This window comes from Anoplolepis gracilipes, chromosome 2 (assembly GCF_047496725.1).
Source record: "Anoplolepis gracilipes chromosome 2, ASM4749672v1, whole genome shotgun sequence".
NCBI lineage: Eukaryota > Metazoa > Arthropoda > Insecta > Hymenoptera > Formicidae > Anoplolepis > Anoplolepis gracilipes.
In genome coordinates, this window is record NC_132971.1 from 21,651,608 (window position 1) to 21,677,168 (window position 25,561).

Sequence of the window (25,561 nt, forward strand, 5' to 3'; positions counted from 1 at the left end):
ATGACGGTTTCACTTGGTTTAAGCAATAACTCATACAATATACCCTTCATGTCCCATCAAATGCACACGTGTCATCCGCGAGATTAAAATTTCCTTCCCGGAATTTCTGGAACTATTTTTTACACGTGCTGTAAGATACAGCATTTTCCTTTAAGGCTGAACAGATCATTTATTTAGCTTTTACCAGCATTTTTTTAAAAATTGGAATGTGAAAAGCATGTAATATGCGCCTGATATGCTGCTTATCGGACGTCATTATGGTTATCACATTATGATTAATTATACCACTGTTTCTTGAAGTTGTGTTAGCTGCAGAGTCGAGTATTATAAGTTTTTGTTTCAAAGCCTTTAAATGGCGACAAAAAATGTCCAGTTTAAATAAGTGATACCATTGATTAAATTGAAAAAAATTAGCCGAGAACTAATTTGTACATCTAATATTTATCAAAATAAATAATTACTTTATTACTAACAGATTAAACGAGTCATTCGGTGCGCAATATGCTACTGTCTGTTGACTGATAATTTCCGTAAACTTGCAACATCATCGACACAGGTGTTAGCTCTTGAGTGTTGCTTTCGTACGAGTTTTTTATTCGTTCGCCAGCTTATCAAATTTTAGGACAACCAGGTGTTCGATTAGATATTATCAGACGAATAAATAGCCGTCTCTCGCCGACGGAAAATCATATCGATTGTCATTTTTCTCGTGAGGACGTCACTATGAAGGTTTTCATCTTTGGTAAATCTTGCTGTTAATCTTTATTTTCTGATACATACAAAGGTCCCTGAAAATTCTATCTAGTATAATATTTGACTGTAATGTTGACACATGTGTAGTTTGTATAATCGCTGAATTCTGCGTCGCGCTGTCCATGCAAGACACCCCGCATGACCAATGTGACGATGGACCCGGTCCCTTGGCATTAAGGGTAGAAGGATGCGACAGTCTTCCATGCTACATCTACAAGGGAACTAACATGAGTGCGCAATGGGATTTTCTTGCTAGTAAGTAACGTTAGTGTAGAGTAAAAATGTGTGTATACGTGTATTATAAAAAAGAAAAATTATAGCGTTCAATTCTTGATAATGTCAAGTTTGTTAATTGTTAGAAATAAAGGGCATTTTTGAAAGCAAAAACTAAACGAAAGTATTTTCTTTTGTATATGTATGTACGTAAATATATATACACACACACTCAGGCTTGAATTCATCCATTAGCTATTGTCCGGTAATACAGGGTGTCCAGTAATTACCACCCCTAGGGCAGATAGAGCAGGTCAAACTGAACATAAAAGTCCTCTACCATTTTGCGATTTTCGCAATAATTATTAAAATATTAATTAAAACGCTCAGCGTATGAGCGCGCGTCGTATATAGCACTCAGCATATGCTGAGCGTTTTAAATTAATATTTTAATAATTATTGCGAAAATCGCAAAATGGTAGAGGATTTAATTGCGTGTATAAAATTTTATACATTCAAAGACGTTCCTCCGAACTTGTCACCTTCTTACAATTCTCTGGAAAATTTCAATTTGTAATAGTAGAACTAAGGGAAAATAAGAGTGAGGGATAATTTTTTCCTTTACATTATTTATATAGCATTTGTAAAGATCAATTCCACTCAATTAAAATTTTATTCGTTGAATTGATAAATTTTATTCGTTAAATTGATAAATATCAGTAATTATATAATTATATAATCTACTATTTTGTAAAATAGATTTCGGATGACAACATATAAGTTAATTATGAATTGATTTATTAGTTAATTGATATTAGTATTGAAAATGATGAAGTTTTTAAAAGTATAACAATATATATATATTTGAAATTAAAAATTTGCACAAGTAAATTATCTAATATATATATTTTATTTATTTATTTAACATTATAGAGACAATGTGATATATACATATATATATATATATATATATATATATATATATATATCGTACACGCGTATAATGCAAAATAAATTTGTAATAATATAATTATGTAGAAGCAACTAAAAAGTGAAAATTCGTCCAATGGAAATTTCTGTGCTCTACAATTTTATAATATTATATATTATACTATATATATATACATATACAAAGTGTCCGGTAATTACCGCCCCTAGGGCTGATAGAACAAGTCAAACTGAACATAAAAGTCCTCTACCATTTTGCGATTTTCGCAATAATTATTAAAATATTAATTAAAAACGTTCAGCGTATGCCGAGCGCTATATGCGGCTCGCGCTCATACGCTGAGCGTTTTTAATTAATATTTTTAATAATTATTGCGAAAATCGCAAAATGGTAGAGGACTTTTATATTCAGTTTAGCCTGCTCTATCTGCTCTGGAGAGGTGGGGCGGTAATTGCCGAACACCCTGTATATCTAAACTTCTTGTCATCTTCATCTGCAACATATAGCAAGAAAGAAATAATGCAGTAAGTCTTTTAACATACGTTTACATTTAATTATAGATGCCGATGCGAAAGCTCTTGAACCGCGAGTAGAAGTTTCGATCGGTGGTATCTCGATATCGTACCCGTTTCCTGAAAAGGATGCCTGCAAGTCTCTGACAAATGGGAAATGCCCGTTGAAGAAGGACACAAAGGCCACGTACAATCTCAACATGCCAATAAATAAGAATTACCCGTCTGTAAGTCCAACCATCCAATTCACTCTGATTGACGACAACCAAAACGTACAGGTGTGCTTCAGTCTGGAGTGCGTAGTGACCGACAAATAAATTCTTTCTCGTCGGGATTATGATTCACGTATGATATAAGTATAAATCACTAACAATATGTTAAGTAGTTCTAATCTAATCTCTTTTTGCTACGATGTGCCTGTATTGTCAAAAATCGCGTATTTAATATTCCGAAATTTTTGTTACTTTACATCCGAGACACATACGCGAGTAATCGAAATGGAATCGAGCTTTAAGACGTATTATCGTAAGATTATATATTGTTCAAAGTTCAAGAAAAGAAATTAAAGTGCAGTAACATATCTGATTTGGCTTGAGATTGTTGACAGCAATTTCGATTTGATATTATAATCCACCATAATAAACCAATGATAAAATGTTAAATCACACACGCACACAAAAGCGGCTGTATCTCTTCGTTCAAGTATTTTATATAATGTGATTGTAAAATCCTTGTACAATGTTCGAATTAAAAATATAACGCGAGATAACTTGTCAAATAAATTTTTCTACTCATAACTTTTCCTTTTTATGAAATATTGGTGACTTTTCTTCAAGGTGAGAGAAAGGAAATAATATATGTGACGGACGATACACCAATTAATCGACAGATTAACGATACAATTTTTGAAAATACTAGAAATTACATTATGTAATTTTAATATAATAATTTTAATCGCAAATTTTATAATGAACGCTGAAGTAATTTAAATCAAGCATTTTTATTACGCGCGACTAATGTCATATATGTTACGCGATATAATGTCTCTATAGTTACGCCCACACACAGAATCGTAGTCAGCTTTACATAAAGTATAAAAGAAGATGACACATTTCTTTCTCTTGGCGAATAATGCACGTTGCCGCATTCTCCAATATAGAATAATCTTAGTAAGCAAATTGTGGGCGACTCGTTGGCAATTTGACAGCAAAGCCGACCAAAATATATTGCGATAGATTACGCAAAAACTGCATTACGCATTATAAGCCCCGTTTAAATTGGTAGTGGAAATTTATCGAGGTTTCTACTGTGATATTTTGTTAAAAAAAAATATTTTGTAGTGAACGCTCTACAAAATCTGTTTTTAGATGTATATGTATATGGGATGTTGATTAAAAAGTGAGAAAATTACATCTCTCAAGTATTTTAAGAATCTAGAAATCGGTCCTCCTAAAAATATACTTTCTACAAATCAGAGATATCAGATTGTTTTAATATCAGATATATAAGTAGTCGCAGAATTTACGAGACAGAGTATCTACGTCTGCGCGCGAGAAAGAACGAAAGATAGAAAGAAAGAAAGAAAGAAAGTCAGAGAGAGAGAGAGAGAGAGAGAGAGAGAGAGAGAGAGAGAGAGAGAGAGAGAGAGCGAGAGGCGTGAGCAGGGGATATAGGGGGACACACATGTTGCGCCGTTGCGCCGGCGGACGCGACGACGTCACAGACACACAGCCATAGAGACAGACATAGACACGGGACACGGTAGGCGATAACGCAGGTAAGATGGCGGGCGCGAGGGAAAATTAACGGCTCGCGCGCTAATCGTTCGCGCGGTATCATCGTTAATCGTCGGCCGGACAGAGTGAAAGGGATCGTCGCAACGGTCGCGAGATCACGCCGTAAGCTCGTGAGATTCCCCCTCTCCCCCACCCCACTCCCGATATAATATAATAGTATTACGCGAGGAAGCGCGTCGCGCCTGACGTGTGACGTCATCGCGCGCGCGTCGCTCTCGCTCTCTCCTTTCGCCCCACCTGTTTTTCCCTTCCTCCCCCCCTCTCCCGTTCCCCACACGCGCCCCATTACGGTGTGGTGTATCGTGCGTGTCTCCCTCCCTCCCTCTCTTTCTCTCTCTCTCTCTCTCTCTCTCTCTCTCTCTCTCTGTCTTTCTTTCGCTCGACGGATCGGTGGACGGTCGACGGGCGTTCGCGTTCGCTCGCTCGTTGGAGTTGGAAGTTGAGCTCGCGCGGGAGCGGTTCGGTTCGGTTCGGTTCGGTACGGTTCGGTTCGGTTCGGTTCGGTTCGTTCGCAGAGCAGAGCAGAGCAGAGAGTCGAAGCGAGCCAAGTGAGCCTCGAGCCTCGAGTCTCGAGTTGCGCGCGATCGGTCCGCGCGTGTGCCACGAACGGTGGGATTATAACGGGTGTGCTCTCTCTTACGCGATATATAGTGCACGAAGGAAGACATACATCGTTGGTGCGAAAGAACATCGGGCGGTGTGAGCGCAACACGCGCCGCGTCGCGCGCAGCAGGTAGCCGGAGGAACGTCAGGTCCGCGGACAGCCCGAGCGCCACCGGCTTGTTGTCAAGATGGCGTCCAAGGGGAAGCTAGACATCGAGGTCAGTACTCCGTTCCTCGTGTTCGTTTTTGTCCTCCCTTCCCCGCACCGCCCCCCTCCCCCCCCCCATCGGGAGAGGTGACCCGGACCGCGCCTGGGGCTGGGAAACATCGAGACCCGCGAGCGTGTCGCGCGACGTTCCGTGCGTTTTTTGGCATCCGCGATGACACGGATTCCTTGTCGCGGTTGTAACCCGGAGAGGGGTTTCCCCTCGATATCCTCGACAACCACCTGGTTGTACTTTGTCGGGTCGATCGGTATATATGTATATTTCACGACTCGCGGCGACGGCGACGCCATGCGTCGCTCGCCGTCCACGCAGGAACGTCGCGTTGTCCGGAGTAACCACGCCCTCCCTGCCTCGATAAATCCGTCCGTAAATGCGAATCACGATTTCCCGCGTTAAACCTCGCGATATATTTCATACGAGTAATGGCAATCAAGATGCTCCGAATTAGTATACGAATATGTCATGAGATGTATCTCGAATCTCGTTCAGTCAGTTGGAATATTGTTGGAATTTAATTGATCTTATATAAAAAATTTGATTTTGACAATTTTTCGTCTCGAGTGTCTTGAAAAATCATGTTTTAATAAATTTTAGAGAGAGAAAGTAAAATAGATATATTGTGAGATATAAATAAATACAATACATTAAAATAGTAATTTTTCAATCATTTTAACAAGAACAAAATTCTTATTCATATTCGTCGATATATAAAGCGGATCCACTCGAGATGAATCAAAATTTTCAAGATTGTATTAACTTTGAATAATATTCGAAATGTTTCGAAATAGAGAAATGATATTTTGTCGATTGAAAATTTGCAAGAAATAGGAATAATTGAATACCCATCGCAATCTTATATTTATTTTTTTCAATTAAAATATAAAATAAAGTTTTCTTTTTAAATATACGGTAGAGTTTAATACTAACCATCGATTCGTCGCGATAAAAGATTAATCGAAATAAAAATTTCTACGATTAATTTCTGGTGATTAATGTGTCAGATATTGCGATGAATTTTGGGTCACCGACATGTGTATCAATTGCCTCTCTTACAATTAGTTCTCCCTCCTCTCTTCTTCTATATGTACGTAGGTGTAGGGTTACAAATTACACAATATTCACGATATATGAAATGACAGAGGAATGTGAATGAAAAATATGTGTATCTTTCGGATAGTTGAACTTTTTATTCATTTTAAACGACATATAACTTGGAAAATGTAAATATAACGGTACAGGTGTCACTGAACGGTGATGACTCACGACAGTTACAGCCATTATTGAAGAGAGAAATCATGGTATGATTATGGCGGGCTTATGAGCCGTTCACACAGCATGCGAGCGTTTAAAAATACCGGTATTTTCGCAGAGATAAAAATGGAATGAGCTTTGGAAATTTCTGAGGGCCATGTTTACGCAATATTCAACTTTTCAAGATGCCAGGAAATTGAGAAATAATCTACACAAATAATACAAAATAATAAAAAAGGGAATTTTTGAAATATTTTACACACACACATATATATAAATAAATATATATATATATATATATATATTTATTTATATAATTATATATTTATATAAATAAATAAATATATATATATATATATATATATATATATATATATATTGCAGCTATAGAAATCTTTATAGTTGAAATTTTCAAGCTATTTCTGACTTGTGTATTAAATCGCATATACATTATCGGTCATTGGAAAGAATACGCGCTTCTTCAAATAGATTGACCGCTCGATTGGCGCGATGAACATTCAAAAGGCCATATAAAAGGCCAAGAATATTTTCTCGGGCATATTTATGCGAGCGACGGAAATATTCTTCCCCTCCCCTTCTCTCTCTCTCTCTCTCTCTCTCTTTCTTCTCGGCATCGATATCTGCTCGTTAAGCGAACATTATTATCGGGAACGCGATCGTACTACAATCCAAAACGATGTTTGTTGGAGCTTTTAGGTGATTTTACTCCGAGACATGAAATTTTAATCGCTGCGACACGTCATCGTCACGACACTAAGCTATATACGGTTTTATAGAGCGCGTAATTATTTCTGTAAAATGACGGTGTCGATAAAGCTGCTCAACCGTCAAAGATAGACGGAGGAGAAAGCGAGCGTGTGTGATGGTTCTCTCTTTCGAGGGGCCGGGGCGGGGGGGCGGAGGGGGGAATTGCACGTGACACTGACTATGCGGCCGCAACGCGTGTGTCACTTTGAGAGTACGTAATTAGTATGCGAGTCTTCCGAGAAATTTTTCCTCACACCGATCGAGTAGTCTGGAATATTCCAGTGTACACGTATTGCGCAATCGAAGGGTTCGGTGTCTTAATGAATTCAATTCGCTTTTTCTTCAATGAAATATATGCATAATAGAGATATTTAGTCTTTTCTTTATTTTAAGCATACCTTCACGACGACTAGAATGATATTTTGAAAACTTGAAAATTGACACCGCTTTAATGTACTTACTTAAAAAATACCAATTATTTGCCGTTTAGTTGTATTTTAAAAATGATTTATTTATTTTTTTTACACCTACATTTAAATAATCAGTCATACAAGATTGTAAAAAAATTAATTAATACCTTTAGTCAGCATGGAGTGCAAATATTTATATACACGCGCTATTCTTTTTATATAAATTAATGAATTATATATTTTTTGATCCCATTCAAATGTCGCTTAATCTTATATGTATTGTTGCACATTTTATTTTGACAAAAATATCGAATACTTGAACGTACATGTTGCCGAACGTATCGCTGTACTAATGTAATTACAAAATTTGCGTGGGTTGCATATCTTGTGTCAAGCAACTTGGCATAACTGCATGCGAGATGCAGTTTTGCGTAACTGTGTCCGTGCGCGAGATATATTACATATATTATCGCGGTTACACATTCCTCGAATATTCCATCTTTACCGGAAATCGTAACTTCTCTCTCGAAGCGTGAAGCGATATGATAGGGACAATGTTATTTGAGATATTTCGTCACACATTGTGTATGCAACCCGCGCATATCTCCGCTTTGTAACACGAATGCGCGTTGTACATAATTTCGAATCGATGTATTTCCGTTCACTGCGTGTAACTTTTTCATTTATTATTTCCATTTTTTTTTTCTTTTCACCACTATCCCCATCATTTTTCCGTATATCTACGCTAGAACGTAATCGGATGTAAATCTCAATTTATATCCGACTTTAACGTTTCAAACACACTTTGAAACACGAGGAAGCACGCTGCAATTTTTGTTACATATATAGGGTAAGCTAGGGTATGATGGCCATAGGCTGTAATTTTTTCAATAATCGCTACATAGCGCGCTTTTTTAGTCATTATCAAAAATGATCGATATTTACAGTAGTTATGTGAATCTTATATCATATTTTTACTTTTGACTACCTGCAAAGTTTTTCATTCGTCCACTAAAAACTGTTTTAACGTCGAATAAATGACAGTTAAGCTGTCGTAATCGACGTTAGACATATTATAAAGATATGTAAATTGTTACATGATCTGTGATTTTTATTTTTGTTTTCACTTTTTTTATAAATATTATGGCCATCTTTCCTTAAAAGTTGGGTAAGATGTACTATTTTAATAATATAAATTTTCTATTAAATATTTTCCTTTTAATTTCGATAATATTACGTAATTGAAGATAATATATGTCAAACGCTATTAAAAAATAACAAAGATAAAAGTATGTTTTTTGCATTTTAAAAAAACTATGGCCATCTTACCCGAGTTTACTCTATATGGATGCCCTAGAAATCGCGAGCAAACTTCCAATTATCGATTCTTTGGCAAACTTTGAGCCAATTTTTTTGCGATAGTTTACTCGCAATCTTCGCACACATATAAGTACTTAGTTTTCAACTTTAAGAGTATCTTGAAGTCTTAAAGTAAGATATACTCTTGAAATTAATTCAAGCATAAAATTTCGTTACTGAACTCTGATATCGTACCTAAAAGCTTATAGATCAGAATCTTTCAACTTTCCGTCGATTATCGTTTGAGAAACGTTTGATATTCAGACCTAACGAGATAATTATATTGTTCTGTCTCGGTTTCTAAAAATAATAATAATAATAATAATAATAATGATGGTTGAAAGAAAGAGTGGAAAGGACTTGTGCATAAATTGTGTGTATTTATCACACATGTAGAGGGTCTGTTATCAGTACGATACAGTTTTGGAGCGGATGTGATTAAAACTCGACGTGCGACGAGGAAAAAAAAAAAAAAATCATAATTCTTCGATAAACCCGAAACATAATAATCGTATATCTCGTGAATTTCCGGTGCGGATTTGTGTCAAGGTCACGACCAGTCGTGCGAGAGCGTAGAGAGGGAGAAATCCACGGGAGTATATGCAATCCATGGCGGCCATATCATAAACTCGTTTCCCCTTCCAATTCGCGTGCTTGATGACGGGACTCGCCGTAGGTACATATTATTGAACGCATATAGTGGATTTTAACCGAACGATTTATGGGACAAACATTGCAACGTCGACAGCTTTAAGTAACTTGATATACGCTATTGTGCAGGAATTTGATATGGTGATTTTTATGTTCTTGTAAACATATTTCAGAGACAAATAATGATGGCGATTAGAATTGTTCACGCGCAAGTAGGTTGAGATAAAAAGAGTTAATTTTTTTAATCAAACCTAACGCGTTACGTTGGATTTTATCGTAAAATAAAGTACAAGCAGTTTTTCTTTTTCTCTTCTGGTCTCATAATTACGATGTTAATAGCCTTTAATAGATTTTATAATATTTAACATTTAAAAGTTGCACAGCGGGACGGCATTTGAATATAATTTTCAGCAAAAAGCAATAATAAAATTCACTTTGCAACATGTCGCAATTAAAAATATTAACTCACTTTTAACATTCATAAATACAATTTTATTAAATCGCAACGTGACGTGATTTAATTTTCGCTCTATCGTGTTCTTTTGCATTAGAAACTTAAAAAAAAAAAAAAAAAAGTACCATTGAAATAACATTCAACATCTCCGAACTTTCTGCATTTCTTTGCATGTCCGTATTGCATATGCTAATTTTCCCAAAGGCTGCACACACAGCTGAAAATCATTGGACGCACCCTTCGACGATCGATCGCCAACTAGTCGTCACCAGGTCGAGTCGTTTTGTCTGTCTGCAGCAAGATGGCGGCACGTGGCGCGTAAACTGCATCAGGGGTTTTGTGTGTGCGATTTATAGGTCTAGATGTGTGCGAGACGATTTAGTAGCAATTCACGTGCGCCTCCCTTCGAACCACCAAAAAAATAATAAAATGAAAATGTAATAGAGAAACTGTTGTAACAATTTTTGAGAGAATAGAATTTATTTATTTCAGTTGCATACGTATAAAGTAATTATATACGAAAAGAAATTATTGAGCAATAATAAAATGTAGTTAATGAAAAAAAAAAATGGATGAAAGGTTTTATGCTTATCAGAAGATAACACTGTGATATTTTTGTTATTCAGAGATAAAATATAAAGGGCACAAATAAATAATATTTATGTCTTTTTTATCTTTTTTTCGTATATAAATATATACACATCGATTATTTTGTGTGCATTGGATTCTCTTATATTGATTCTTCAAATATATTTTATCCTATATAATATAACCTAATTTAAATTAATTGATTGATTAATATATTTTATCTTATTAATTATCGAGTTGTATGTATAATGTATCATATTCTAATTAAGTAATTATGTTTTTGTGAAAGATGGATTTTTCTTACATTACACTTATAATCATTAATATAATGCAACTCGAACACAAACAATTAATTAGACCGTGATTTTGCGGAATGATCACACCACTCTTCCTTTTTTCTGTCAGATTTTTTTTCTCCGTGCATCGATCTTGTCTCACCTTCGATGCTAATTCGAACGCTACAGTTCGCGTTGATTATCGTTGAATTAGCCATTATGTCGTTATTTTAACGAGTATGTCAATGTGTGTCAGGGGAGCGCGCACACTCTTCTCAAGAGTATTCCTCTCATACGCGCTGCTCGTCTTCCTCGAGTGGCTTTGGCGCAGAGATCCACGTGTGAGCTAGCTTTCCTCTAACGTCAAAAGAAATTAAATCTATATTATACATCATTTAATTGCTTATCGTTTGTTTAGGAATGCCATTTCCAAATTTTTATTTATATCTTTCTAGCAAAATTATTGAGAGAAGAATTTCAAGTTAACTTTATATATGGATGTGTAATACAAACGAAAATCTATTTGAAAATTTATTAAAAGTTGATTTTGTAAAAAGGGAAAAAAGGAACTACTGTAAAGTATACTTTTTGGGATATTAAACATAATAAAAATTTAATATATAATAATCATTTTTTTGATCTTTAAAAGATAAACAAAATTATTAAAAATTTAAATCAACATTTGATATTTCTCTACTTTTTTTTCTAATAAAATTTTATTCAATAAAATAAAGTTAGGTTTAATATTCTACAAATATCTCAGAATAGACTGAGCTGTTAAATGTGTAAAAGCGAAAAGAGAGAATGTACTATTTCTGTCGTTAAATCATTTCTAATAATAATTAATGCATATACAGGCATAAAATAAAAGGATTAAAAGTACGAGCTAGATTATTATCAATTTGCATAAAATGATAATGTATATAAAATGATTAATATTATATATTCTTTGTGAGTTATTATTTCACGCACATATAATCTTTCACTATTAATAATATACTACGCGAATCTGTTTGAATACGCTATGTACATATATAGAGACAGATAAAACTCTCAATGATAATAACATCGATTACCAGTAATTGCTCAAAAGAATTAAAAATTGTTTGAAAGTCGGTGACGACTTCTCGCCGGTTGATATTAATTAAGAATGTATTTTTTTTTACGTGAGAAGTATCGCAAAGCGACCTTCTAGTCGTTTACCTTCGTGACCGTTATAATTGTTAATCACACGAACAATTTTCAAGTAGCTTTTAATTAAAGATAAAGTTATTAACACGCGTGTGTAATCGCGTGTCGGTGTTACATAATATTATCAATGAATAACCCGTTACATCTCGCTCTTCGATCGACGATAGCAACGGCACGAAAATGTCGCTCATGTTATAATGGAATATCCCAGACGATGGTTATTATCACGAGGCAAGAATAATATTCGCGAAAACCAAAGAAATGGAGAAAGCATTAATCATCGCGCTTAATCATTTTAATCCCTACTAAGCTCTAGGGTATTATAATAAGCGGTTTTCGATTATTTTTATTATTCATAAAAATTTTTCTTAATCGGAACGAATTCAGGATTTTGTGTCGCAATATAATAGGTATTCAAATTATATATATTTCATATTTTTCTGTAATCTTTGGTCAATTATAACTTGTGAAGTTCGATGCATTTTTAAATTTACAACAGAGAGGATTAAAAATAGAAAATACGTTATTATAAATATACACATATATTTTTTTTTTGTTTTATTATATATTATATACTTTTTCATTATATATACATTTATTTATAATATCAATTTTCTATCATTTTTTTATACAGTATATTATTAATAATATATTAATACAGGGTGTATACTTCCTAGAAAATCTGGAATTCTCAGGAAAATTTTTTGTATCTGGAGAACTCAGGGAATTCTCATGGAATTTTATTGGAACTCTGGGAATTTTTAAAAAAATTATTTCTTTAACAATTTTCCTCTTACTGTAAATTATAAATGCATATTTATCTTTCTTTATATATTTAATGTTTTAACAAAATATTAAATATATAGTATTATTTTTAATTTAAAAAAAAATGAAAATGTTATAAAAGTTAAACATTTTTATCTAAACTAAAGTTATTTCAGTTTTTTTTAAATATATTTATTAATGTAGTATTTAAAACTTAGGTGTCTTTGTGTTTTCCTTTCGTATGGATGAAAACATTAGGAAACGCGTATTACAATAAAAAAATTTATTTCAGAAAATTACACCAAAAAAATCTATAAAATATTTACTTAGAATTTTGAACAAAACTACCTGGAAAATCAGGGAATTTTCAAGGAATTTTTTTTACAAGATTTGAGTAGACACTCTGTAACAAGCATGTCTCTCTGATGAATATCACGGCAAATATACCTGCGAATTCATACTTTACAGCACTTGCATCAGTGCTCTCGTACTGGTCTTGTCATTGCACGATATTAGGATCATATTACATTGCTATAACATTCTGATTATTAAGAGGAATAAATCATTTATTTTATTCCCATAAGAATGCAATCAACATGTTTTTTTTTTTTTTTTTTATTCTTCAGATTTTAATTTGCAAGCAACGAGAATCCGTGTACTAACGAATACTAACTCAATATATCTTTTTTTTTTTTTCGAAAAAATATTTATTATGTAATAGTATGCAACAGTAGTATCAACATAATATCATATATATCTTTCGTTATTATTTAAAACCGTATACATACGTACATCTTCGAAAGCCAAATCAAATATTACGGGATGGATTTAAAAAAATGACGTTGAATTGAAGAAAAATATTAATCACGTTGGAAAAACAAAACAGATTGTTATTTTCTAAAATGCAGTCTGCTTCATCTAAAAAATTTCTTCCTAAAATAATTATAATAAAGAAAGTATAAAATGGATAGAACAGAACAAAACTTGGATTCCTTTAACGAATATAAAAAAAAATTATTAGATAAAGTTCTGTGTCTATAAAAAACACACACATCTTCTTAGCATATATTTATTTTTTTTTTTTTTTTTTTTTTTTTTTTACGTGATTTTTATCAAAAAGATTTTGAAGGCAACAATCGCTTTTTCTCTATCTGCGACTTTGATTATTATTGAATGACTATATTCGTCTCAAAGTGACAACAATTACGAATACTAAAAAGCATATAACTTTATTTAAGATTTATTTAAAAATTTATCGACCTCAAAATTTCCTTAGCGGTTTCACGTAGAAAAGAAAAAAAAATATAAATTTATTCGAAAGAAATATGTACTTCTTAAGACACTTGAACTGTCATTTAATAACATTTTTTTAATTTTATTAGTCAACATTTTGGAACATATATTCACACTTTATCCTCACTTTATCCTCTAAAGGTATCATCAGTTTTATAGAATTAACCGATCGTTTTAATTTCAATCTGCATTGCGCACATTTTTACCGCGATACTTGGAGCACGAGGAGGGGTGGGGGAGGGAGGGGGGTTATTTATGAGGCATTCGTTTGACCTGAAATCGAGAGCGGCTATAGCACGATAACCCGCCGTAATTATGACACGTAATCGGTCACGTTCGACGGTTACGATCGGTATATGCGCCTCCTAATTCGACGCACCTCGTTTCCGCAATGCCGATGGAAGTTGTAGTGGAGCTGCCAATTGGAAATCGATGTGACATAGACGGCCAACGAAACCTTATTATTTCCTGTCCGTCGCGCGGGGGCCTCTTTGCAACCGGATACGCGCAGTTCGCTCGCTCTCGTGTGAGCGCAGCGAAATCTTGCTTCCGACGCAAATAAGACAGATCCTCCTTCCTACTCAGTGTCTCTAAGTAATCCCCGGCCCTTGCCCCGTAATAAGCTAAGATGAAATTATTAAAGTGGAATCGCTGCCTCGCCGCCGGAGGGGAGGCACGCGCGACAACATGGCAACTCTCAATTTCAGGCCTTCAAAGAATAAACGAACGAATCATGTAAATTTCACCATCAAGTCCCAACGGCTCTTTGAGCTGCCTCCGAGTTCCTCTGCCATGTTTTTATCGCGCCACTATATGTATACTTGCGATATAAAATTTGTCGCGTTTTGCTGAAAAATTTAGACTAACTTTGCAGAGAAATTACGACACGACAGGGATTTCGCACAGGGCGGAATACAACGGTAGAGATTTTGTTGAAGAATAGCTTTTTTTTTTTTTTTTTTTTTTTTTTTTCTGCAAGAAGTCTGTTGGTCGAACATGACAATTATATTAATTTAAGTGTATTGTACACGAGAAAATTTTACAACATTTATTGCAAGTTGGAATATAACGACATTAAGATTATTTATTACTCTAAAAGTTATCTATTTTAAAGCAAAGGTCAATCGGTGAGTTATGACCTATTATTGTACATATTTACCACAAATTATAAATTATATATTGCATTTGTTTGTGCATCAAAATATTTTGAATAATTATAATACTTTTTTGTAAAATATAATATTATTGAATAAAAATATCGTAATTTCTTTTACATGTTATTATGCACGGTTATAAAAAAGATTATGCTGTAATTCTTGCTATATTTTCTTCGTGTAATAAAATGCGCCAGTAAACATAGAGCTTATACTGTAGGCGTAACATTAATTATTAACAATGAAATTCTATAAATATATTTGCAACTAGGTATATCAAAATAAATAATATATATAAAACATATCTCAAAAAAATGTAGCGTATAAACTGTATAAAATTCACATAAACTTAATCCAATAAAAAGAACGTAAGAGTTTTTACATCAGTTCAATCGTCTAAAAGGGCTATTAATATTTTAGTAGCCATTTTACTTATCAAAAATTCAATATGTATAAATATATACTTGTCATACGGCATACGAAACAAGGGTAATACTTACGTTAGGTACGAGAAATATTTTTGTATCAAATAAATTCAATGAAACGAATGATTTTTGTATAACGAAATAATCGAATATTTATAATTATAAATGATAATTGCCACAAAATCTTAGACACCTGTTTAAACGTTGATATTTGAAACGAACCTTCGGCATTTTGTGTTGTTCGATTCAAACGACCCTCCAAGCGATCACTCGTATGCACGGTACGTTATGTAACGCTCACCGTGTTACGTAACTGCGCTTAGCAGCCGAGGAAGAGCATCGAAAATTTGAATACGGTCGCTCAACGCGTTGTTCTTAAAAAGCGATCGCACAGAAATTAATATCGTTAATTAAGCACGCATTTTTTCTCTCGATAGAAGCATAATCGCGATCGTTTTTTTATTTAGAGCCATAATTGTTAATTTAATGCGCGATGCGCTAATGAGATAAACTGTTGAATAAATTACCATTGTGTCTATTATCGTTATCTAATCGACGGGTGATTACATAATCGTTCGCGCTATTCGTTAAATCGCAGAAGATCAATAACGATCGATTAGCCATTCGCTTGTGGCAATACCAGAGTGTCCCTGATGACTTATTTTCCGCAGCAGCCATTAATTTTCTTAGAACCGAATGCTATTTTGCGTTATCAATTATTATTCAAACACAATTGTTTTTCTTTTTCTTTTTTTTTTTTTTTTTTTTTTTGTAAGAAAGAAAATAAAAATAACAAGAACGAAAGAGTAATTTTGAGAAAAATTAAACAACTTGAGAACGAAATTAAAATGACAATGTAATTATTGTAAGATGAGAGACGAATTATGCATGATTCTATTAAAAATTCAATAAGATTAAAAAAAAATAAGTCGAATAATAATTTTCCACGTTTATTTAATCGTTCCGATCGATTATTCTGAAATTGTAGATCATCGTGAAATTGAATGGAATTTAGAAAAGAACATGGAGTCGAGGGAATCTTAAAGAAAGCGTTGATATATGATGCTTCTCACTAGCAATAAGTAAAAATATCACGTATCGATGCTTTTTACTATCCCCAGTAGAGGCATTTCTTTTGGCTGTATTCACGCGGCGAAACAGCTGATACACACACACACACACACACACACACACACACACACACACACACACACACACACACACACACACACACACACACACACACACACACACACACACACACACAACACAACACACACACACACACACACACACACACACACACACACACACACACACACACACATATGTGTATACGCCAGCCGGAAGTGTTTTCTTTTGGCTTCATCTTCTTTATCTTTTTCCACGATGTGAAAAATGTTGCTCAGCATTATTTGCACTCGATCGCGTTTTAATCGGCATCTATATATATTTTTTTTCCCCCACACAATATATATATATATTATACGTATTTCGCGAGACAAGTTATTAAACGACACCCCACTGACGCGATTTCGACACTCGCTTATCGATCACGAAATTTCAAGGTGAACGAACACGCGTCCGCACGAAATTCGACGCTCCGAGGGGTGGAAAATGAAAAATTCACCCCTTCACTCGATTTCGGAGAGCCACTTACCGGAAGCTAGTGGGTTACTGACCGACTCGCGGGGTGCAGGGTGAGGCAGTGGATTCGTGGAAGGAAGAGAGCCCGTTCGTTTGTCTGTATATGCGACGACACAAGGGGGCCGGGGGGAGGAGGAAGAGGAAGAGGAGGCAGTTGTAGGGGCAGAAGGGGGTCAGCGGGGGTAGAGAGAAACGGCGTCGGTGGCGGCGGCGGCGCGGGAGGGGATAAAGCCCCGCAGTGCGGCGCGGTCGATACAACCACCACCACCACCACCCACCCCCCGACCCTTGTTCGAGGATCTCTCGCTTCACCCCGGCCTACCGACGTCTGTCCTTCTTTCCTCTTTGCCTCCCCTTTCTCTTGTCCCCTCGTTTTCGCTCCTTTCTTTATCTCTGAATAATTGCATTTATTCAATTTCATCGATATTATCGTTTTTATCAAATTTCTCAGTTTCAACGGGAAAAGGCTGCCGGTCCCCCTGTCACAACAATGGGCGTTATCGGCATTATTCGGCATTTTCGCTCTGATGAGATTGACGAGTCGAATGAAAATCCGAGGGACAAAGTGCGCCCATCAAACACTCGATCGAATGCGGTTGCGAAGCGTTTAGACTTTTTACGCGATATTGCGCTGTTATATCGTATTTTTTTTTCTTTTTTTTTCTTTTTTTTTCTTTTTTTTTTCCACCTCGTTAACATGTTTGACTAACGCTCTTTAACCGTGCCTGAAATAATGCCTTAAGGAATTCTCCGTGACTTCTTGTACAAATAGATAGAGAAATCAGTTTAATCTCGGATATGACACTTTAACGTTTATGTGAGAAGAATTGTGTCTTAAGAGACTTGGAGATTGTCTGAAATGAGAAAGTGATGATCGCACACAATAATTTAATTTCAAGAAAATTTGCAATTTCTTCTTCAAAGAGCCATAACAAACGATGTATTGAAATCTTCATGCTATTATTGGAAGAAACTGAGGCTTCAAATTAAAATTTAAAAATCGATTTTATCCCCACGAGGGTTTGCTTGAGATTCAGATCATCCCCCGGATTACGTATCCTAAATTTTCAAATTCGAGCTTTCGTATTCGAATGTGCCCCACTAACGCGAGTCAACGAGCTGCCCTTTGCCCTCCCTCCTCCCTTGTAGATTTTTCTACCTCCCTTGTCTCGCTCCGATGTTTCCTCTAATGTTATTTCGTATCCCGTGTCACACCAGAGATACACGAGAGAACGGTTGTTCAACGAGTTAACTGCTCGTCGTTCTGTGTCGAAATTGTACGCCCACTATCTGCCCGTTCCCATCGACGACTACCCACGCGTGTACATCTTCTTTTCCGGCAAAAGCGCCGCCGATCTCTTCCTGTCAACATTCCCCGACGCCGACGCCGACGCCGACGCCGCCGTCGCGTCGAATCATGCGACTTCAGAATCAAATAACTCACTCCTCCGTATATCTCGATCGCGGTCCTCCGTTTTTCATTTATTTGCATCGCTGAGTAGGTTTCGACATATCCCAGAGGAATCGACGCTCGGCCTACATCGGATATATAATCTTTGTGTACAGTGGAAATAATCCGCGAAAATAAATAAATAATGCAAGATAATAAATTCTATAGGATTTAGACGAAAGACTAATTAATGATTAGTTTTATTTTAATACCGATAAATTTAAGGGGTTATACCTAGTCATAACGGAGAAAAAAATGCTGTTCTTAATGAATTTTTTTTTTTATTTCATAATACAATATTTGGACTTAATTTCAAAATATTTCGAATTATGGCCGCTCTCTCTTTTTTTTTTTTTTTTTTTTTTTTTTGTGCTTTGCGGTGACCACTGTAGTTTGGAATTGGCTCATCTAAAGTGAAATTTTTTTGCGGTTATTAATTGAAAAATATACATTCTATAGACTGCACGAAGGGTTTTATGAAAAATTATTTTTTTTCAAAATTGCTGTCTGAAGAAAAAGTTCGGTTTTCATCTTAAAAAAGGATTGTTTGATAAAAAAGGAAAAAAACAATATAAAAAAAATCCTTCGTCCAGTCTCTGCATAAGTATATAAGAAATAAGTTCACAAAATTTAAAGAGAATCGATTCAGTAGTTTTAGCGTAATCGTGGTCACCGATTTGAAAAATGCACTTTTGAGAAAAACGCGTTTAAAGTTTGATGTTATAATTACAGTAAGATACTTATTATTTTTTAAAACTTATATAGAATCATCTATGCCAGCACCATAAAGTAATCCCTCTTCAATAGTTATAGCCTCTAAAACAGCGACTTGCTCTTATCTGCGTCGCATTCTTTCCTTCTATCTCTGTTTGATGTATAATGAGTAAAAAAGATAGAATGATGCTTTCAGCGCGTCAGCATCCAAAAGGAACGCAGCCTTCGTCAATTTTCCCCAGATCAACATAAAATTTTAAACATATATTTTCGAAATATTGTACTTTATGAAAATGAAAAAAAATGCAATTTTTCGAATTTTATGACTAGGTGTAACCCCTTAAACTGTTTATTTAAAATTGATTTTCTTTTTAATTAATTTTCTGGATAAGATATGAAAGAAAGTAATGTAGCATCTCAGCGGTGAAGAATAATACTATTAAAAAATCATAAACCTGTTCCTTTTGATTTCAAATAAATTTCATCTTCTAACTTTGAAAATAAAAAAATGCATTTTTGTATTTTTCAAAAAAGATAAAGTATTTAATAACATTCTGCAATAATTTCTAACAATTGAAAAAAAAAGTTAATTTCCAAATTTAATTTTCCTGATTTCAACTTTTTTTCGCGAAAGCAAAATTATATTCGCCAGCTGTATTCAGGTTTTTCAATCGCTTAAAGGATCTATTATTATTATTTTTTTTTTTTTTTCAAGAATTGTGAATAACATTAGTTACATTCTTTTATAATTGCAAATTCTTTAAGAATGGCAGCAAGGATATATGAGGCTGCAATTAGTATCTATATTTATTGTACACAAACGATGATTTATTTCCAAGAAACTTGTCAAAGAGAGAAAGAGATAACTCGATATAATTTAATATTCAAGCCCGATACATATATTATTTAGGATAAAAATTCAGGTTTTACGCCCAAAGAATTTTCCATCTTTTCTTATTGTGAGAAATTTAAGGAAGGTGACACGACTCGATCGTATCACGTTCGCAATGTGATTCATATCGCGAACGGTCGCGAACGCGCTTCGTGCAAATGAGTCACCGGCCGGAACAGCGCGACGTTTTCGCGCTTTTTTTTTTTCGCTTTTTCCTCTTCTCGCGCGAGAGGCTCGCGAGAAGTCGGAGCCGAGAACGAAGCGGAGCAACGGAGGTAGATTGAGCGTAATGTGTCTCTTCCTCCGACGCAGATACAGTCACGGTCAACCGCCGCGGACAACCGGCGCGTAAGTGCGCGCGTGCGTTTACGCATGCACGCACACACGTGTGCAAGTACGTGTGTACCGATGCGCAACGCGCGCGTTCTTTTAACGAGGCTTACAGACGACGGACGTAAGACTTAATCTACGCCAAGTGTAACGAGATCACTGCCACGATATCTTCCGCGTCCCAATCTCGGCCAAATCGGCCATTCAGCAGATGAACAAAAGAGCGGAAATGAAACGGGAAATAAATCGGGAAATAAGAATTTAAACGTGCCATTTGTCTCGTTCTTTAACGCGTGTCGTGACGGATAAAATCTGACAGATGTGTACTCGTTAATTTTCTTGGGAATCTCCCACACGTGCTGCGAATTATTATCTTTAAATATTCGAGCTAGACTAGTTTTTTTTTTTTTTTTTTTTTTTCTATAAAAATATTGATGTGACATATATATAAGAGATAACATATTTGTTGAATTGTCAATACATGATATTAAATTTAAAAAGATTGTTGGTAGTTTAGTTAATAAAAGTTTTTTCATACACATTCGGATAAATATCGTCCCCTTTGTAATATTTCTTTTTGCACGCGACAAGACTTCATTTTTCCGATACCTATTGTCCGAGGAGTCGCTGTTGTAGGGATATATCGGGAAGGCGATTAGGGTCATTGATTTTGTCAAATCTACGGGATCTGGTTACCGGAAGCTGCTCCAAATAAAAGCCTTGACCAAATGTCGAGTGCAAGAAATCGTGAGATATCTCGTCTCGGATATTATGTCGAGGAAAAATGGTTAAGAATAGTATCGAATATAAAATTTGTAAAATTTTTCGCAAACTTCCGCATTTATAGATTATTGATATTTATTTTACATTGTATTTGATAAAGTTATTTATCTACATTCTTTTTCTTTTTTTTTTCATTATTATTAGTCGTAGATAACCATCTCTTGCAAAGAAATTGAAAAGATTTAATCCAGTTTCCGTTAAATAATCGGGAAAAGAGTATACAGCGAGATGTAATAGCTTCATGTCTATACCTTGCTATGAAAAATTACATCGTCGGAAATTGAGAATGGACGTGAGCAGATTGAAAACGGTTTCCAATCAATTTTCAGTTTCGCATGTATTTCAATTCGTCGAGTAGTAATCCCGCGTAACGAAGCAGACGATTGCAGTAGAAAAAGACACGCGATGGTCAGACGGTTCTGGATTCTTCAGACTTCGTTATTTCACATTTCACGCAAGTTTAAATGTCTCATGAATTTAGTAAATTTCTTTTTGTAATATACATATATTTATATATTTACATATTTATATATTCATTTTTATATAGTACCTAATTATAATATATATGACATTAAAAAGTGTCAGTTTTTTTTTCCCTTGACTAATATTAAACTTGCTAATTTACTATTGACACATACACTTTTTGTATTAATTATTAATTGCAACTTATTTGAAAATTTTGAATGTTTCGAAACCTTTCATTTTTATAAACGCGGCAATAAAAATATTCATAAGTCTATATCTAATCGAAATGCCCATTACAGAAGATTGGATTGATATATTAATAATATTGGAAATTGCTTCATTACTACAGCTAAAGAGATTTTTAAATCGCAATGTGTGTGATACTTTAAATATGTAGATTATATCATGCCTGAACATGATCAAACTGTTTATGAAATTTTGACCGATAATAAATAATAATAAATTATGATAATCTAAATTATAATAATGTCTGTGTGAAAAATTGATGCGTTTCATGTCGAAAATTTGTATAAATTTCGGTTCAGAAATGTCTTTTTATAAAAAAGTTTAGTTTTTATGAATGAGTTCTTTTATAGTTCTTTCATATGAGACAGTTCGGCATGAAATAGCAGACATTAACTGTCAGGCGTGCGAATTGAATCTCGCGAGACCGCTAGTCGCCGTTTTACCGGTTCGAACCGGATCTGGCATGTATAGACGACGCCCTCGACTCAACTCGTGTGTTCGAACCAGAGTTAACCGGTGATAGCTGCGATCTGTCAAACGGATCCGGCGACGGCCGGCTTCACGTGAGAGAGAACCAAGTCGAAAAATTTTTTCTTTACATATTAGATGTCAAATTAAGAGATTTCGCAATAATAAAAAAATCAAGAGGAACACAGTTATACATCGAAAGAATGTTTACGTAGTGTAAGAAATTTTCATTTTTTCAAGCTGGATAATTTGTGATTGTTGTTAGGATAAAATAAGCTCCACGAAATTCCTAATATTATCTAGTTGCTAATATTATTAGTCGGTATAATTTATTAATATAGGATGATGGATAAATATTATTAATATACAATGGTTTCTCGAATCTCGTTGCAGTTATAAAACCGAGAGAAATTTAAAGTCGTGCCTTTACAACTACCGTTAATAATAAACTCCTCGAAATAGAATCTTCGACTCTCTGAATGATTTTATCGAATCCCCAACTCGTAGATCCTTGCTCCTATATTTCGATACGTCATCAAACGTAATGCGTAGTGTCATGGGTGAGGATGCGCGAAAATGCCGAGTAATATATAGGGTAAACTAGGATATGATGGCCATAGGCTGTAATTTTTTCAATAATCGATATTTACAGTAGTTTATGTGCATACATTATTATATAATAAACGATATTGTGAATCTTATATCATATTTTTACTTTTGACTATCTGCAAAGTTTTTCATTCGTCCACTAAAAACTGTTACAACGTCGAATAAATTACACTTAAGCTGTCGTAATCGACGTTAGACATATTATAAAGATATGTAAATTGTTATATGACCTATAATTTTTATTTTCGTTTTCACTATTTTTTTTATAAATATTATAGCCATCTTTCCCTTGAAAGTTGAATAAGATGGCCAATGCTTATGTTGTACTACAATATTTTGATAATATAAAATTTTTATTAAATATTTTCCTTTTAATTTCGATAATATTACGTAATTGAAGCTTCACTGAGGATAATATGTCAAACGCTATTAAAAAAATAAAAGTATGTTTTTTGCATTTTCAAAAAACTATGGCCATTTTACCCGAGTTTACCCTATATACTTCGTGAGCAAAAATTTCTTATAATAGACACTTTATAACTACCGTAAAATTCGCAAAAAAATTCTACGCGAAAAAGGCTCGAGATAAATAAGTAAACAAAAATCAATCACCGATATGTATTCAATGTTACGAAAGTCGAACATATGGAAAGTCTAGTATTTTTCCGTGTTTCAAATAAATACGGTATACCCAGTTTCCGCATTCATTGTTTCGCAACTTTGACGTCTGTCGATATGGGAAAGTTGAAGAATACAGGTATCTTTCGGTTGTAAGAGTACACTTCGAGATTCACCATTGATGGTTTGAACTTTTCGATGCACACAATTCTACGTGTTATTATATCCATTCGTTTCGCTCTTTGTTTTTACTCTCTTTCCCTCATCCTGAGAGAATCTAAACGTTTTCCATTCTATTTATATTTACAGAAAGTGCGGTATTTTAAACGAATGGAACTATGTTATACTTTAATTTCTCATTTGTTTCTTTTGTCCTTTTTGGTTTTCTTTCCTCCATGAGAATAATAATAGCGATGTAACTGGTGGAGGCACAGATGACGTCACCGACCACGTTTGCTTGCATCGCGCTGACACGTTCTTATTTATTATCTGTCGACCTGTCTCTTTCGTCGACTAGTTCTTTCTATAGCTCGCCGTAATTTTCGAGATAAATTTGTCACATTTCGATATGTTTATTTATCGTGGTGTTTTGCAAAATACCTCTCGTATTATCACACGTTACGTTGCACTAAATTTCATTTTACTGACAATGAAATAATATATTCAAAACAAAAAGAAAGAAAAAAATAAAGAGGAATAAAACATATTATTTTATTTGACTATATTCATCAAGAATCATTCATTTCTCGGACGCTTTTAATGATTTTATTCCATGCGATTATTATACACTCGGCATATTTCCATATTTATTATTATATGGAAATTATAATTTATAGCGCGACGAAACTTACAAGATTCATTTCTGCGTGACGTTGATGAATTATAATACTAATTTGCATGGCATTGTATGTTTATAACGAAAATCGCAAAGTTAAATATTGACGGTTAATTAAAATAATAATAACCGAGCACAAATATATTAATCGCGCGCGTTCGGTGAGCGAATCTCTTTAACAGAAATTTTTTTCGCGGTCATAAGGCGAGATATGTATTGGGGTTATCGGTAACACGGTATATCCGGATAGAATGACTATGAATAACGCGGACGACAACAAAAGAGGGAAATTTAGAAATCCGATTCATCCCCCTCGTCCCATTCAACCGATATTACAATATGACATCGTGGGCGGCGGATCTATTTCCGCGATCGTCGCGGACGGGATCACCATGCGCTCTCTCTCTCTCTCTCTCTCTCTCTCTCTCTCTCTCTCTCTCTCTCTCTCTCTCTCTCTCTCTCTCTCTCTCCCCCCCCCTTTCTCTCTCTCTCTCTCTCTCTGCGTCGCGTCGCGTCGTGAATGATGACGTTTCGTAAATTATAACGTTTTCGCTTTTTATTTTCGCGATGCAGCGTGTTTCGGACACTTGATAGAAAAAAAAAAAAAAAAAAAAAAAAAAAAAGAAATCTAGGCGCGACTTAAACACCCGTAATCAGTAATTTAGCCTGGCGCACATGACTTTACGATAGTCTGATAACGCGAGTTACGTAACACGAGATGACGACGGCGACGACGGTTCGCGCATTTTTAATGTATCGAGCATATGTTGAACGACTGACGATAATTATTGACGGCTCTTTGCGACGTATGGCATGTTTCAGAATCAGAGAATCGCTGAACGCGGATACTAGAGATTGAAATTTAAA

At 34.8% G+C, this 25,561-nt stretch overlaps 2 protein-coding genes across 5 annotated transcripts in view; both read left to right on the forward strand.

The window, feature by feature from the left end:
• Positions 1-324: 324 nt before the first annotated feature.
• LOC140676525 (NPC intracellular cholesterol transporter 2) lies at positions 325-3,825 on the forward strand. Its single transcript, XM_072911659.1, has 3 exons — positions 325-742; positions 841-1,008; positions 2,476-3,825. The coding sequence occupies exons 1-3, from the start codon at positions 724-726 to the stop codon at positions 2,742-2,744; spliced, it is 456 nt and encodes a 151-aa protein (XP_072767760.1). The 5' UTR covers positions 325-723; the 3' UTR covers positions 2,745-3,825.
• An 845-nt stretch (positions 3,826-4,670) lies between these two features.
• Atpalpha (sodium/potassium-transporting ATPase subunit alpha) overlaps positions 4,671-25,561 on the forward strand; it is a 72,180-nt gene continuing 51,289 nt past the window's right edge. For all 4 annotated transcript variants that reach the window (XM_072911198.1, XM_072911199.1, XM_072911200.1 and 1 more), the window contains exon 1: positions 4,671-5,044. In XM_072911198.1, the coding sequence (XP_072767299.1) occupies positions 5,015-5,044 (30 nt within the window). In that variant the 5' untranslated portion in view covers positions 4,671-5,014. The remainder of the gene's footprint in view (positions 5,045-25,561) is intronic.